The sequence below is a fragment of the Trichosurus vulpecula genome (assembly GCF_011100635.1).
Source record: "Trichosurus vulpecula isolate mTriVul1 chromosome X unlocalized genomic scaffold, mTriVul1.pri SUPER_X_unloc_1, whole genome shotgun sequence".
Lineage (NCBI taxonomy): Eukaryota > Metazoa > Chordata > Mammalia > Diprotodontia > Phalangeridae > Trichosurus > Trichosurus vulpecula.
This window is the reverse complement of record NW_023494377.1, coordinates 898,600-915,590: the sequence shown is the minus strand read 5'-3', so window position 1 is coordinate 915,590 and position 16,991 is coordinate 898,600. Positions and strand designations below refer to the sequence as shown.

At 41.8% G+C, this 16,991-nt stretch overlaps 1 protein-coding gene across 6 annotated transcripts in view; it reads left to right on the top strand.

The window, feature by feature from the left end:
- NUP62 (nucleoporin 62) overlaps positions 1-16,991 on the top strand; it is a 59,871-nt gene that overhangs the window by 30,016 nt on the left and 12,864 nt on the right. For 4 of the 6 annotated variants that reach the window (XM_036740484.1, XM_036740483.1, XM_036740481.1 and 1 more), the window contains 6 exons: positions 786-824; positions 6,270-6,414; positions 6,601-6,650; positions 6,777-6,911; positions 8,627-8,738; positions 14,443-14,509. In XM_036740484.1, coding sequence (XP_036596379.1) covers positions 786-824; positions 6,270-6,414; positions 6,601-6,650; positions 6,777-6,911; positions 8,627-8,738; positions 14,443-14,509 — 548 coding nt within the window. The remainder of the gene's footprint in view (positions 1-785; positions 825-6,269; positions 6,415-6,600; positions 6,651-6,776; positions 6,912-8,626; positions 8,739-14,442; positions 14,510-16,991) is intronic. The other 2 variants (XM_036740482.1, XM_036740479.1) reach the window with 2 other exon arrangements.

Below are 16,991 nucleotides of genomic sequence, written 5' to 3'. Positions count from 1 at the left end.
GTGAAAAGGAAAGTGTTTGAGGAACTGAAATTCATGGCCATGCCAATAGTGTTTCCTTCTTCACCTAATTCTACCCTACAGGTTTAAGCCCTGTATGCCCCATCTAGTAAAGTTTTTATTATGTTTTTCTGACAGTCCTAGCGCAAGTTAGTAATAATAGCTGACATAGATTGGTCAGCCAATAAGCATTAGACTATGTGGCAGGCCCTGGCAGTACAAAGAAAGTCAAGAGACAGTCCTTGCTCTCAAGGAGCTCACAGTCTAACAGGGGAGACAACATGAGAGGAAGTATGTACAAACAAATCATATGAAGGATAAATTAGAGATAATATTTATAGTTTGTAAAGGCAACTAGGTGGCACAGTGGAGAGAGCACTGGGTCTGGAGTCAGAAAGACCAGAGTTCAAATCCAGCCTTATAACCTATGTGACCTTGGGCAAATCATTTAACCTCTGTTTGCCTTAGTTTCCTTAACTGTAAAATGGGGATAATAACAGCACCCACCTCACAGGGTTATTGTGAGGATCAAATGAGATATTTGTAAAAGCACGGTTGTAGGCATCCCTTTACACCCACGGCTGCTTAGTGTTAGGCATATGTTATTTTATCTTCGTAACAACCCCTTAGAGGTAGATAACACTTTTCTCATTCATTTATGCTCACCCAAGTAGAATCCGAGAACTTCATTGTCTGGTACTCCCCTACGTTACTGTTTGGAAGCTCTCCCTTAGGAGCACTCAGGTTCATGGAGCATCAAAGAAAAACCTAAATGTTTTTATTTGCAGGCCCACAATGGATCAAGAGATTCCCCCATCCCAAGTCGGGTAGGCTCATTTCGTCCAACCCCGTTGAAGAGCTGTGTGATTCTAATGATTTCCAATTCTGCCTTGGGTGGTGCTCCAGCAAGGAGCAAGACCAAGGCTAACTAGTTTTCTGTGCTGTAGGGACTCTTCCTAGTCACATCATTCCAGTGAACTTCTGTCTTCTCTTCTAAAATGGTTCCTATCAAGTAAGAAGCCATATCTCTCATCCTTCCCCCTGCCTGGCTGCCCACCATCCATGTTGGTGCCTCCCAGTTCACAGGGACACTTGAGCTTCTTACCCATTTGTTTTTGCTCATTCATTTTGGGAGCATACTGAAGGGAGCCAGAGACTACTCGGCCAAGGACATGGGAAGGACAACTAAAGGAACTGAATTAGAGATCTCTGGTCTCTTCCAGTTCTAGATCTTTAATCCTATGATACCCATTTGACACATGTGGAAACTGAAGCTCAGATGGGTTAAATAACTTGCCAGTGACACAGCTGTGAAGTGTCAGAGGCCAGATAGAATGGAAAGCTGCCAGGGGCAGCAACAGGGACAAAAAGGCAGCATACTCTTTAAAATAGTACATTTTACTAATGCCTTTTGTCTTTAAATCAGTCATTTTGCAGCACCCACTCTCTCTAGATTGAACTTTCTCTTATGACAAAGCAAAGCAATTAAGTAAAAATGCCCCAAACAGACCATTTCTAGCAACATATTCCCCCACCTCTCTGCCATAAGAGAGTATGTTTCATATCTCTCTTTCATGGCCTTCATTGATTTTTCTATTACTCAAAGCTCAGCTTCATTTTAGTGATCTGTTCATTTACCTTGTTTTCGCCATGTTGCTTGTTTTGCTCTTCATCAGTTCGTACAAATCTTCCCACCTTTCTCTTTCCTCTTAATTGTTATTAAATCACATCTCATCACTTTTTTCAGTCATTCTTCAAATAATGAGCATTCACTTTGTTTCTAGTTCTTTGCTTTGGTATATATTAGATCTTTGTTTCTGTCTTTGACTTCCTTGGAGGCATATGTCCAGAAATCTCATTGCTAGGTCAAAGGGCATAGACTCTGGGCATGATTGTACATATCTATAATCCCTGTTACCAGGAAGGCTGAAGTTAATGAATCACTTAAGCTCAAGAGTTCTGAGCTGTAGTAGGCTAGACCCAATCTAGCTGTCCACACTAAATCTGGGACTGGGTGTGGCCTGGGGAATTTGCTGCTTGAAAAATATTCATCCTGCCTGGAAATGGGGAAGCAGTTGGAACTCCTTGGGGCAGCTGGCATGTGGAGGAGTGGGAGAGCATGGACCCAGAGAGGAGATTTTGAGGCAAATGGAGAAAGAAAGATAATCAACCGAGGGTATAGATCAGTAATGCACTGCATCATCAGGGACTTGGTGGAGGAAGGGCCAGTGTCCTCTCTGATACCTGCAGTGATTGGCATTGTTCTGGGAGTGAGACACAATGGAAAACGGGAATTTATGGGGCAAGCTCTACAAGGCAGTTGCAGAAGAGCCTAGAATGGATATCTTGAAAGTTTTGATCGCATGAGGAATACAGAGAAAAAAGAGAGACTAGATAATTATAGGGGTCATGAATTAAAGAAGAGAGTCTAGAGTAGATAGAGAGGGTGAATAATGAAGACAGTGAGAGAAATCTGTTTTGGAAAGGGGCACAAAAAAGTGAAATTTAAAAAGCTAATGAACAGGATTAGCTGAAGGGGAGGAGAGAGAGAGAAATATGCCAACTTAAGAGGGAAAAGGGGAGATAATAATTATATATAATCAGTTAAAAGCAAGAGAGAAAAAGGAACTAATGAGCAAAACCCTAAAGGGAAAGTGGTAACAAACAAGAATAGGGGAATCAGGTTGTGACAGAGAGATCCAATGGGAACAGGACCACCTTAAAAAAATCATAATAAAGTAACTGAAGGAACATAATACTGCATTTATAGCAGCAGGAAAAAAATCATAACTTTAAAAAATATTAGAGACAGATGAAGGAAAATAAAAATCTAGCTCTCATAACTTTAAATATGAATGAATTAAACAGTCCAATAAAATGAAAAAGTAACAGATCAAGTAAGAAAACAAAAACCCTACAATCTGTTGCTTACATGAAACACATTTAAAAAGCAAAGAGATTCACAAAATACAGGGGATAGAAGAAAAATTGACTATATATCAGATAAATTAAAAAAAGCAGGAGTTGCTATCATGCTATCAAAGTGAAAACAAACATTCAAAAATTAAAAAGGGATGAAAAAGGAAACTGGATTATGCTAAAAGAAACCATAACCAACAAGCCAATATTAGTAATAAACATGTATTCCACATGCCTTAGCATCCAAATTCATAAAGGAAATATTATCTGAGCTATAAGAAGACATAATAATACAATATTGACAGGAGACTTCAGCATCTCTCTCACTTTTGGATAAGTCTTTTATTTTATTTTATTTTTTTTTAGTTTTAGTTTACAACACTCGGTTCTACATAATTTTGAGTTCCAGATTTTCTCCGCTCCCCCCCCCCCCCCCGAGAGGGCATGGAATCCAATGTATCTTCTACGTATAACTTCACATTGAACTTATTTACACACTAGTCAAGTTGTGAAGAAGAATTATGACCAATGGAATGAATCATGAGAAAGGAGAAACAGAACCAAAAAAAAAAAACAGTTTTGGATAAGTCTTAATGGAAAGATAAAACAGAATGTATGGAACTGAACAAATTGCTGAAGAAACTAAGAGTTAAAAGACTTGTGCTATCTTTAGCTGAACTCTCAACATTCCTCTTCAAATAACTTTAAAATAATACCTCGAATCAAATTTTGAACAGCAGAGCTACCAAAATGTCAAGGTGTGACATTTTTCCAGCCTAAGAAAACTTAGGAAGTTGGCAGGAGAGGTCTGTGATACTAGGGTGGAGACCTCTCCAGAGTGCAGGTGCACAGTGGGAGCAGCAGAGGCGGTGGCAGAAGCAGCTTTGGAAGTTCTCAGCCCAGAGACAGTAAGGCAGTTGGACAACTGGTCAGAAAGAAATTACAGGGGACCCATTGCTGACACTGATTGGCAACTCTTATCCATAGCAATTCTGGGTTGCAGTTCTAGGGCAGAGAGGAGTGCATGGGTCATTCACACGGGAGCAGGGGCCTTGGTCACAGTTCTGAGGTGGAGAGGAGCTCTAGCACTTGTGGCTGCAGGAGAGCAGGGGACCTGGTCACAGTCCCAGGGCTAAGAGGTGTACTAATGTTTGTAGCTAAAGGGGAACAGGGCACCTAACTGGGCACCCGGTTAGCACAGACCAAGAGAGCAGTGATCACACCTCTCCCCGGATCCCACTGTCTTGGAAGCACCAAAAACTTGCAGACCCCCAGGACTAGCTTTGAAAAGAGCACCAAAAAGCCAGAAGCTTGGGACAGTGCCTCCTCACCCCCAAGTGAGCAGAGGCCAACATTAACATAAAGTTCAAAGCCAAGATAATAGGCTGGAAAAATGAGCAAACAACAAAAAAACTTGACCATAAAAAGCTATTACAGTGGCCGGGAAGACCAAGGCAGAAGAAGACAACAATGTGAAAATAGCTACAAACACAGCCTCAAAAAAAACTGCTAATTGGACCCAAGCCCAAGAATTCTTGGAAGAGTTTAAGAGATAAGAGTGGTAGTGGAAAAAATTGGAAAAGAAATGAGAGTGATGTAAGATAATTATGAAAAGATAATTAACATCTTGGTAAAAGGATCACAAAAAAATTACTAAAGAAAATAACACCCTGAAAAACAGAATTCGCCAAATGGAAAAAAGAGTCATAAGAGCTCACTGAGGATTGGGCAAGTGGAAGTGAATAACTCCATGAGACATCAAGAAACAAAGTCAATGAAAAAACAGAAGAAAATATGAAATATCAGAAATACTACTGACCTGGAAAATAGAATAAAGAGAGGTAATTTAGAAATTATTGAGCCACCTGAAAGCCATGATTTAAAAAAAAAAAAAAGCCTGAATGTGATATTTCAAGAAATTATCAAGGAAAACTTCCTTGATATCTTAGTTCCAGAGGGTAAAACAGAAATTGAAAGAATCACTGATCACCTCCTGGAGAGATCCCATATTATAGCCAAATCCCAGAGCTCCCATGTCAAGGAGAAAATACTGCAAACAGCCAGAAAGAAACAATTCAAACACTATAGAGTCACAGTCAGGATAACACAAGATTTAGCAGCTTGTACGTTAAAGGATGAGAAGGCTTGGAATACGATATTCCAGAAGGCAAAGGAGCTAGGATTACAACCAAGAATCGCCTACCCAGCAAAACTGAGTATAATCCTTCAGGGGTGCAATGGACATTCCATGAACTAGGGGACTTTCAAGCATTCCTGATGAAAAGACCAGAGCTGAGTAGAAAATTTGAGTTTCAAATACAAGATAATCATAAAAAAGTAAACAGAAAAGGGAAATCATAAGGGACTAAATAAGGTTAAACTTTTTACATTCCTACACGGGAAGATGATACTTGTAATTCATAAGAGTCTTCTTATTATTACGGCAGTTAGAAGGCTTATCCATAGACAGGGCACAGGTGTGAGTTGACTTCATGAGATGATTTTTTTTTTTAAATGAAGGGGTGAGAAAGAGGGATGTACTAGGAGAAGGAGGAAGGTAGAATGGGTAAAATGTCCATATTAGCCTCATTGCAAAAGAAAACATTAAAAATAATTTTAAAAAGTAAGAAAAGTATACTTCAATCTGTACTCAGAGTTCATCAGTTCTCTGGAGATGGATAGCATTTTTCATCATGGTTCTTTTAGAATTTTCTTGGATCATTGTTTTGATCAGATACACTAAGTCTTTCCCACTTTCCCAGTTGATCATCCTTACAATATTGCTCTTAGACAATGCCTCTTGTTCCCTGACTGAATCTCTCATCTCTACTTATTCATGTCTGATCCCTCCCTCCACACCCCCACATCTGGCTTTGAAGAAGCCAGGGAAATGGCCATAAAAAAGAATGCTATCTGCTTCCAGGGCTACCTGGTGTAGCTCTTTCCCTGGAGGCCCTGATCCTACAGATCCCCTTTCTCTAGCCATTTTCTACTACACACACCCTTCTCCTTAAAGTGAGTCTTTAGCCACCCCCTTTCTTTCGGTCTCTTTCTGGCAACGGTGATTGCCACTGTTTAGATTTTTTGACTGATGGTGCTATGTTGACTTTTCGAGAGAGGCATAGGCAGACTTACCTGGAAAAATGGAAGGTATGGGATGGCGGGTGGACTTACCTGGAAAGAGGGAAGGGATGGGATGGCGGGTAAAACAAAAAAGATCATTAATTCTAGGTGCACAAACACCAGGAATGATTGGCACCTTGGGCATTTCCCCATCTCTTCTTATTGATTTTTTGTCCCTTATTCTAAGAATCATTGTACCTACCCTGGGGCTGTATCCTTGTCTTTTTCAGTGTGACCCCTGTGATGACTTATGCACAGCTGGAAAGTTTGATCAACAAATGGAGTCTCGAACTGGAGGACCAAGAGAAACACTTCCTTCAACAGGCCACCCAGGTGAATGCTTGGGACCGGACATTAATTGAGAATGGTGAGAAGGTAAGAAGGTAGTCTTCCTTCACTTTGATGAACCAAAGAAAGAATTCTCCTCCTATGATGACTATTACAGATAACTTAATCTGCCTATCACAGGTGAACTGACTCTTAAAGGGATTGTACTTCTCATTTGTTTTGGTTTTGGAGCAGCATTATTTTCATCACTGCACATTCTTATTTGTTTCTTAGATTACTTCTTTACACAGAGAAGTAGAGAAAGTGAAGCTGGACCAGAAAAGGTAGGAATTTTGTCAAATTCCCTGGGTTAGGAGATCGGGGAATTTGCTTTCTTGAGGCACTCTGTACTTTTTTGGTCACTTGTCACTGCTTTTTAGTTCCTGAGCTTACTGGAGTTATTTCTTTAGGTTGGACCAAGAATTAGACTTCATCCTGTCACAGCAGAAAGAGCTGGAGGACCTGCTGGCCCCTCTAGAGGAGGCCGTGAAGGAGCAGAGTGGAACTATCTACCTGCAGCACGCAGATGAGGAGCGAGAGAAAACGTAAGTGCTTTGGTCCAAGTCTGGAAGAACCAGGCCAGCTGGGGCTTATGGCAACTGAGAAAGCCTCCTAAAAGAGGAAGGCAGAGATTTGGAGGGTATGGCTGAGGCAAGATCTATTCTGGACATTTGCTTGCTCTCTCTTAATTACTGTTTTTTTCCAGAATACTGAGAAACCAAGTCATCCTTCTGACAGTTGTTATAGATGATGTAAAATAGGGATGATATCATAGATAACTGTTGCATTGCTAAAAACATTTGTACTTGTCAAATGTGTTCTCAAAATAGAAATACTAAAGCAGTTTCATTTGCTAAGTATCATAATGTGGGCTCTTTCTGGACCCAGTCTTCATGCAGTTTGCTTTATTGATAAATCAGTTGCTATTTCAAAGAACTCGATTACTTTGAAGGGAAACTGTCTGATTCCCCAATGTCAAGTGGCAGACATGTTTCAAGAGTGCTTGGGAGTTATCTCTCCTTTACTCTTCCCAGTGTTTTCCCCATGCAGCTCTCCTACTTTGTTTCTCTGCAAAATGAGGAAATGTTTGGAGAATATTCGTGAATGTGCTGTTGGAGCTAGATTATAAGTAAATCAAACCATGTTGTTAGTGATTTATCCTTATGAAAAGATGCACTTACCAGTTAACCCTCATGGAACAATGTAAGGATATGATAAAAGTACAGTTCTGATTCTGGTTTTGTGTTTTAATCTTTGTGAATCTTTGTATTCTAGGAATTTAATTTTGTCTTGTGCAGTATCTAGAGAACAGACAGCTTTGGCCATGAGGTCTTAACAAGGGCATGAAGAAATCTTTGAGGAGATAGTGTTCCCTGAATTGTTCTGTGCAATCAAATTTATCTTATGTCAAACCAGTACCACGAATTTTTGTTGACCTACACAAGTGATCTCCATACCTAGGCAGAGAAAAGCAGCAGATGAGCTATTAATAGATCTGATTGAATCACTGGAAATATTTAAATGTGAAAAGGCTTCCATTTACTTTTGCTCTCAAAATCCCGCACACACTAATTTTGTTTTTCTTTCAACTGGTTAGTAAGTGTAAGAATTTGATCAGGGCACCTGTAATTGGCAGCAATGTGTAAGTAGAAAGAAAGTTGGAGGTGGAATGAGTGGGCTCTGAATTCCATCTCAGATACTTGTTAGCTGTGTGACCGTGAGCAAAGCAGTGCCCCCTCTGAGCTTTAATTTCCCCATCTGTAAAAGGGAGATGATAATTCCTGAACTCCCCCACTTTACCAGGGTTGTTGTTTGGGAAGTACCTTGTTACCCTTTAAGTACTTCAGAAATGTGAGCTGTTTCTGACTTGTCACAGACTTGCGGAACAGATTTGTTCATTTTTTGCACACTGTAGAATGTCATGATAATTTTAGCATTCAAGAGTTCTTTATTACTGAAGTGGCCTAGAAGATGGTCAAGGTTATTGACCAAGAAAATGGTAGGATTCCATAGGCTGTGGAGCAGGGTGTTAGTGAAGTCAGGGTCACTCAAGGGCCCAATTAGCCTTGGTCTGTTTCAAGCCTTTGGGATTCTCTGAACATCTTGCCCAGGAGGTGCTTTGCTTTAAATGGGTGTCAGTGGTCATGGGGGTGGAGGGGGGCACACTGAAAGTGTAGGTCTCCTAGTACTTAGCAGAAAAACCCTAACAGCTAATATCCTACTACATGAACTAACTTGAAACATTGCTGTTATTTTGCAGGTATAAACTGGCAGAGAACATAGATGCCCAACTGAAGCGCATGGCCCAAGACCTCAAGGAGATTATTGAGCACCTGAATACATCTGGAGGGCCTCCTGACACCAGTGACCCAGTGAGTATGCCCCTTTGGGTATCTGAGGGGCAATGCCCTTCCTTGGTTCCATTTTACCATTGCCTTCTTCCTTCAAGTCTTTGTGCCTGCCTCTAGAGACAGCAAAATTCCGAGGAGGTTTTTTCTTACCAACTTCAATTTTTCAGGATTTTCTAAACTTTCCCATCAGTAACTTCTTCCTCACCATCCTCTCTAGTGAAGGCTCCATTTTCTCCTCACCTCTTTATGTGTACCCTTTCACATATTGTCCACGTAGCCCTTTGGGTTGTGTGTGTATGTTATTCTCTGTATGCTTGGGTGACTTCCCTTTGTTCACTCATGGGCAGATAGGTTGTAACTTACCAAAAGTTGTTTGGTTGGTTAGTGTTGGAATTCAGAACACATGATCACAGAAAAAAAGTATAAATGGTGGTTGGCTTCCCAGCCATTCCACAGAAACTTTACTTATATCCATGATGTAGCTATAGAATAATACTATAGTTTCTCTTTGTTTCTTTGGGGAAGCTGTGTACTAAGTTTCATCTGAGAATTTAGTATATGGGAATATATCTTGCCCTGGGAGTTGTTCCCAAGTCTGGTCGTATATCAGGTCCTGACAGTATGAATGCATGTGATTCTAGCTTCGTATTTTTTTCTCTAGTTGATGATTATGGTTTGCAGTGGTTCTGAGGTCTAGGCAGGTCACTTGGTTGACTTCTGCATTCCTACTTTACTTATCCATTCACTGTGAAGAAACTGGACATCAGCTCTATTTCATATCCACGTCTGGAGACTGGGACAACAGATTTCCCTAAGTTCATTCATTACAACAAGATTTCTTTACAACAAAACTCGAACTTCAAAGTAATTTTTATTTAAAGAAATTTGTGTGTGTGTGTAGTCAATACTTAGCTATTTGTGCTAATTTAGGGGAGTTGTGTTTTATGCTCCTCAGGCAGCCCTTTGCCAAATTATGAAGCAGGGAGTAGCATGGTGTAGTGAAGACCTTATTGGCTTGGGAGCCAGGAGACCTCTCCTATTAGCTAGTTAGGATACTTTGGGCAAGTCTCTTGAAAGTTGACTTGTTGCACTTAAAAGAAAGCACTTTACATACACCCTCACTTGATCCTAACAACCCTGTGAGGCAGGTAGTGCAGAAGTTTTCATTGTCATTTTGCACATGAGGAAACCAAAAGCTCCAAGAGGGGAGGTGATTTGTCTCCACGCCGGGACCTAGCTCTCTGATCCAATGTTCACTTAATCAACTAAAGACTTCTTGGTCTCAAAATGAATGTCATAGATTCCAAATAAGATTGATTTTCAATTGTTCTTGTTCCTGGAGAGGCAATGTGACATAGTGGGTAGAGAGCTAGCTTTGGAGTCAGAGCGCCACATCCTGGTTGAGTGACCCTGGACAACTCAAGTCACTCTACCTCCCATTGCTCCAGATGACTGTTAAAACTGTAAATGGCAGAGCAGTAGGAGACCTATATTGGGAGACTGAGTTCCTTACCGGGACCCCCTGACACAGATGAAATGCCAGGTCCATTTAACAAAAAAATGGCTTCCCTGAATTTGCCTAGATAGTAAATAATTTCTTATATACAAACATTTCTTTTTGGTAAAAAGAACTTTGGAGTTTTGTTTTAGTTTGGTCATGATGAATGGACTGGATGGAAGTCTGTGTCTGTTGTCAGCAGGCCTGACTATGAAATTGAGCTGATTGTTGCCCAGTTTCTCCAGAGTGAAGAGGTCACAGGAGGCACACGGCCAGCCTCTTCTGCCATGCCCCCTGTAACCATTTGTTTTCTTTTGTTTTTTTTAAGAGGAGGTAGAGGGTAAAGTTGGGCCAGATAATAGTGTTTGTTTTTGGCAGGAAGGGCTGTGCTGTTGGACCTAACATTGCTCCAGCCAGTCTTTACTGTTGACTGAGAGTTAAGGCCCGCCCACCCAACTCAGTCTAGTTCTCATCTTTATTTACTTGTACATCCCTTGTGTAGTCTGCTGCTTGCTAAATGTCTCCTCACTCTTAAGGGTGCTCCTTCCTGCCCCCCAGCTCCCCCAGCAATATCCTGATAGAACAGGGCAAGATTGACAGCTCATTGACACTAACAGTAGCCCCGTTAAGGACAATAAGACGTCAGCTTTGTGCTCCAATTAACCATTAGTGCAAGAAGGCAAGAGAAAAGGAAGAACTCTTGGGGGTTAGAGTCAAGTTTTGAGTCCAGTTTTGGGGTTCCTGATTCACTGGGTTTCACTTGACTTTGAAAAGCCAAAGTGGATTTTCTCCAGTATCTCACAAGGGTGGTAGGGATTTGGCTCCTTAGCCCCTTCATTTTCTGTTCTTCCACCAGCCATGATGCTTTTCTCCCTTTCCTCTTCAGATACTGGAGTCATAGGGGATGATGGCCAAGGGTTTTATGATGTAGAGCAGAGAAAAGGGAGCTTTTGGTGGTTGGTTTCTATTTTCTCAGTAACCACAAACCCACCCGAAGATATAGTACTGCAGGGAGCAAATCTCCCTTTCAGAATTCATATCTGATATTTTAGATAACTAATCTATAGTTGAAACCTCTAAGTTACGTCTAGGGCATGTTTTCCATTGCTCTCCACTGGGGTGATGGATTGTTCCTTCTCATCTCTAGCTAGGTCTTAAGCTAAAATCAAGGGATTCCTAAACAGGAAAAATGCGCCCTCTTCAATCTATCTTTCAAGATGTCACTGGATTCTTTAACCTCCCCTACTCTATCTCACCAGATACCTTGGCTAGCTCCCAGAGAGGTCCCTCTCATGGAAACTTATCCTTCCGGACCCACTGTCCACCAGCCTGAAGCCACAGTTGTCTCTCCAGTTTGGAGCATCAGGTTTCCCAATCCCTATAAGCTGCCCAGGCCAGGCCTGTAAACCCCTTCCCCATGATTCTCTATCGTGGGCTAAGGACAAGATCTCCTATCCAACCTTGTTGCCATGGAGCTGAATGCCAATTGCTAATTGTGATGGCAGGGCAAAAGAAGCGTGAAGAGCTCAGCTCTGTGCTCAGCCAGGCCAAATCAATGGACAGGAACCAGAGGAAACATTTGTCATAATACTCTTCTTGTAGCGGATTTATTATAACCTAAGCAAGAAAACACTGTTTCTATGGGCTGCCTGCCAGAGCCTAGAAATAGCTTTGGTATACAAGGCTCTTCCTTGCTTTTACTTGTCAGAAAAATATCTGCTAAAATCATGAGAATCTTCCTTCTCTCTCAGACTGGTGCTTATCATGTTATAATCTTTTTCTTTTTTTTTTAAATACACAAAATATAATACATCAAGTTACAAAGAAAACCAAAGTTTAGTTAAAATAAAGATGTGGGGCTTTTCCTCCATCCAAGTACATAATCTCCTTGAAATTTAGGTTAAAAACCCATACTTTGCATACGCTCTTAGTGACCTCATCAGGTCCCATGGGTTCATTTATCCTCATTCCCCAGATGCCTTCTTATAGATCTGACCCTTCAAATTTAGTCTTTCTCCTGGCAAAAAATGAAATAGTCCCTGCTCTTAAAGGTCTTAGATCCAAAAGAAAACTCTCCGCCAAATTCAGCCCTCTTCCAAACTTCCCTATTTCTGGAGAGGATGAGATTCATAGCCTCAGAGTCATCCTTATCTCCACACTCTTCCTCAGCCCACATATTCTGTCGTTTGGCAAGTGTTGTTGAATCTCCCTTCACAGCCTCTTTCCCATGTACCTCCTGCTGTCCATTTCCACAGCTGCCACCCCATCTCACCCCCTCCTTACCGATCAGCTGCCCTTTGGCCAAGGCCTCCTGGGTAGCCTCCCTGCCTCCAATCTCTTCCCTCTCCATTCCAGCCTCACAACTGCCAAACTGATCTTCCTAAAGCCTAGGGTTGACCATGTGACTCCCATGCTCTAGAACCAAGTGGTTTCATACCTTACGACCTTTGAGATCAAATCCAAACTTCTCTCTTTGGCATTCACAACCCTCTTTATAATCTGCCTAGTTCCAGGCCAGCTTTAGAAAGTCATTGTCTGTTATTACTCTCCTTCACACGCTTTATGCTTCAGGTACACTGGCCATCTTACTCTTCCTCACTCTCCCATAATGTTCTCTCTCTCTCTCTCCTCTCCATACCTTTACATAGACTTTGCCCCATCCCTGCATTCTCTCCTTCCTCACTTCTGCCTTCCAGACTCAGCTCAGATGCCAACTCTCACATGAGGCCTTTCCCGATTCTCCTCTTCCCTCAAATTGTATTGTACATATTTTGTATATATGAGTACAATGTACCCTCCTTGATGGCTGGCACTGGCTTGTATCCCCAGTCTCCCTCCACCCCTTGTCACAGTGTCCTCCCACTTGAATCCATTTCTAGATTGCCCAGTTTTTAGATTTTCGACCTATACATTTTCAGGACTGTGTTCACTTTGCACAGTTTACCTTGAGACACTGGCGCCCAGTATTACCACCACGCTCAGTGTCACACCACATTGATCCTGCTCTTGGGGGCATGAATTGTGATGCCACCAGCTGCTCCTCACTTTTAGTTCTTGTGGAAGTAAGAGCCATCCAGGTTGCTTGAGGCAATAGGTCTGAAGTGGGAATATCTCAAATTCATTTGTTCTTGCTCCCGAGGGGAAGCAGCCAATATCCCAGTGATACCTCCAGGTACCACAGGTGACCAAGCAATAAATTTGTTGGGACTGCAGGACCAACCCCACATGCCACTCCTGCCCCCTCCAGTATTATCTTGCTTATTTTTAATGCTTAACGTTTATCCCTCTAGTGATATAGCTAAGCTGTGGCTCTTTGTTCAGCCCTATTATAGGGGCAGCTAGATGGAGCAGTGAATAGAGCACCCTGTTATATGAGCAGCTAGGTGGCATAGTGGGTTGAGTGCTAGGCCTGGAAGACTCGTCATTTCCAAGTTCAAATTCAGCCTTGTATGCTAGTTGTGTGACCCTGGGCAAGTCACTTCACCCTTCATGCCTCAGTTTCCTCATCTGTAAAATGAGCTGGAGCAGGAAATGGCAAACCACTCCAGTATCTTTGCCAAGCAAACCCCAAATGGGGTCAAGGAAGAGTCACAAACGACTGAACAACAACAACCACCAGCTCTGTTGTAAGTATTTAAATTCTGAAGTGCAAAACTCTTCAACTAAAACTTTTCAAAGCGTCAGAAGCCCATCAGTGTTCTTTGTGCTCTCATGGAGGGGGGGGGGGGGGGGGGGGCCGGTCAGGTCGAGACAGGACGGGATTGGACACAGACCCTAACCTTAATCCCCTCTCCAGCTGGCAGTGAGCTCTCCATCAACACTTTGGATTTAGCCTTTTCTAACTTGGTTTCTGTTTGTCTCCCTATATCTCCCCCACTGATCAGGAGTGACTTGAGTCCTGACTCAGACAAATTCCCTCATTGTTCCTGGCCCCTATTCTTTTGGACAGAACATTCCAGAACACTTTGGGTTTTTTGTACACGGTAGCTCATAGACAGTTGCTTCAAAGGACTGATTTTAATTTTACAAATATAAAGCGGGAGAAAACAACACGTACTGATAGTCCTTTCCAAGACAAGTACATGTGAACCCTACAATTACCGAGCACACAAGGAGTGTCCCATTGGTTTTTTTAACACCACCCTCAAATCATTTTATCCGCTATTATTTCTCTTTCAGGTGAGAGGCTCAATCAGAATCTAACATGTATTCTTTGTCTTTTTTTAGCTCCAACAGATCTGTAAAATTTTGAATGCACATATGGATTCACTTCAATGGATCGATCAAAATTCAGGTAGGATTTAATGGGTATACCTAGCTAGCTATGTAGAGCGAAAGGTCAAGCTTGGTGAAAAGAGCAAGTGCTGAGCTCTTTGATCGTCAAAGGGTCCAAGTTTGAATCTCTGCTCTGCCGCTTACTACTTCTATGACTTTGAGTAAGTCACTTAGCCTCTCTGGGCCTTGGGTTTGTGTTTTGGAAAAGGAGGTGGTAGGACTAGCTGTCCTCAAAGGTCCCTTCCAGCTCTAGACCCAGGAGCCTGGGATGATCTCCTTTTACTGCTGATTGAGATGCTACAGGTCCTTTTGTCCTTCACGATTACTGTCTTAATGTGGGTGCTTCAGATATGGGTTTTATCTATCTTATGGTGTATCCACAATGGTATTACAGATACCTTAGGGATACTGTATTCTAAAATGAGTGGTTTAGAATGCTCAGAGGGTCTTAGAATAGAGAGGTGTTTCCTTCTGCTGATTCACCTCCCAGCAATTAGAAACTCCTCTATGACGAATAATATTCAAGAGTTTCTGTGTCTAAAAAAAAAATTGTTGCCACTGATTTCATCGCCTGGTGACAAACCTCTTCACATTTACTAAGTGGGTCCTTGACAACAGGACACTGAACCCTAGGATACTCACTGAGTACTAATTGGTCATTGTAACAATTATTTGCAAAGAAGTCAGCATCCTTCTAAATGATTTCGACTTTAAAGCACTTCAGTGTTTGTTATTTTTAGGTTTTTGTCACAATTGCCAGTGAATTACTTGCTAATTACATAGATAGAAGGCCCAAAAAAAATTTCCAAGGACCCACATAGCCTTTGTGCCTTAATGGAGAAACCCTACCTACCTGAACTGAATGCCATTTCACTGATTTGGGATGGGGGATATTTTTTATTTTAAAATCTGGTTCATTAATTTCATCTTGCCTTTCTTTGTCCCAGCCTTGATTATGCAAACCTGATGGAGTTCAGGCATATTCTTCTACTTGATTCTTGAACAACAGCCTTTTTACTTTGTCTTAGCCTTGTTTTTATCTCCAACCAACCCCAGGGGGTTTGCACACAGAATCCACTCAATAAATATTTCAAAACTTAAGCAAAAAATCCTTTAGTTCAGCGCTTCAGTTATGTGATGCAAATTAGTTCTCTGCTTTCAATTCTATAAATTAAACATCCTTTGCATAGAAAGATGAGAAAGGCAATGAAACCTTGGGAATAGTCAGTCTGAATCACAGAACTGTTGGTGTTTGGAAGAACTACCTATTAGAGTCAACTCTTCTCTGGTGTCCCGCCAGCTACAGTCCCTTCTCTTTTAACTGGCACTGCCATGTATGCTCAACACTTGGCATCATTGGTTTTCATAATTAAGGGCAGGTGTGGTAGAAAGAGTGTGAATTCAGAGGCAAGAGTGCCTGGGTTCAGATCCCACCTTACACTTCCTAGCTGTGAGATCCTGGGCAAATCATTTCAAACCTGCTCAGTTTCCTCATCTCTAAAAAAAGGATAATAATACCTTGAGACTGTACTTCACAGGGTTGTGAGATGACAGAGAATGTCTGTAAAAGGCCCCATATGTTTTGAGCGTTACGGTAATTCCAGCTGCTGTTACGACCCCTGAGGCCCTACACCACTTCTGTTTAAATTCTGTATAGGTTGTATTTTGTAGTCACTCCCTAGTCAATAAACTTTTATTAAGCATCTGCTATTTGCCAGGCACTTTACTAAATGCTGTGTTCCGTTGTGTTTTAAATTTCTTAAAAATCAGTGTTTCATCTATAGTGGTGGTTGTTCAGTCACATCAGACTTTTTGTCACTGCGTGGACTATAACACGCCATTACTGTCTATGGGGTTCTCTTGGCAAAGACACTGGAGTGGTTGGCCATTTCCTTCTCCAGTGAATTAAGGCAAACAGAGATTAAGTGACTTGCCCAGGGTCACACAGCTACTTAGCTGAGGCCAGATTTGAATTCTGGTCTTCCTGATTCCAGGCCCAGTGCTGTATCCACTGAGCCACCTAGCTGCCTCTAACCATCTTTGGTTACTGTTTGCCAAAACATTTGATTGTCTAGAGCACCCCATTTTGCAGTCCTACAGATTGAGAGTTTCTGTCTGGACCAGAGCTTTTGAATGGTTTTGTGTTTTGGAGAGTAAAGCATGGCGGTGGGGGTGCCCTTTTTCAGAATAAAGGTTTTTAAATGCATAAAATGAAATACACAGGGTTACAAAGAAAAGCAAAGATAATGAAAATAAAGATGCGTTTTCCCCCCATCCAAGTTCATGGACACCAGGTTAAAACCTCTGGTCTATACCAAACCAAATGTAGCTTGAGAAAGAATCACAAGTGAGAAAAGTGATGGGAACCCCTGCCCTGAATATGGTCATTGAGCTGGGACTAGGAAAAGCCTTGTCATTGCTGCCTGGCTGGATTGGTCATGAGGATAAGCATAGCAGCCTGGCCCCTTTTCTGTGTCTGCAATGTCTGGCTTGGCTCCCTG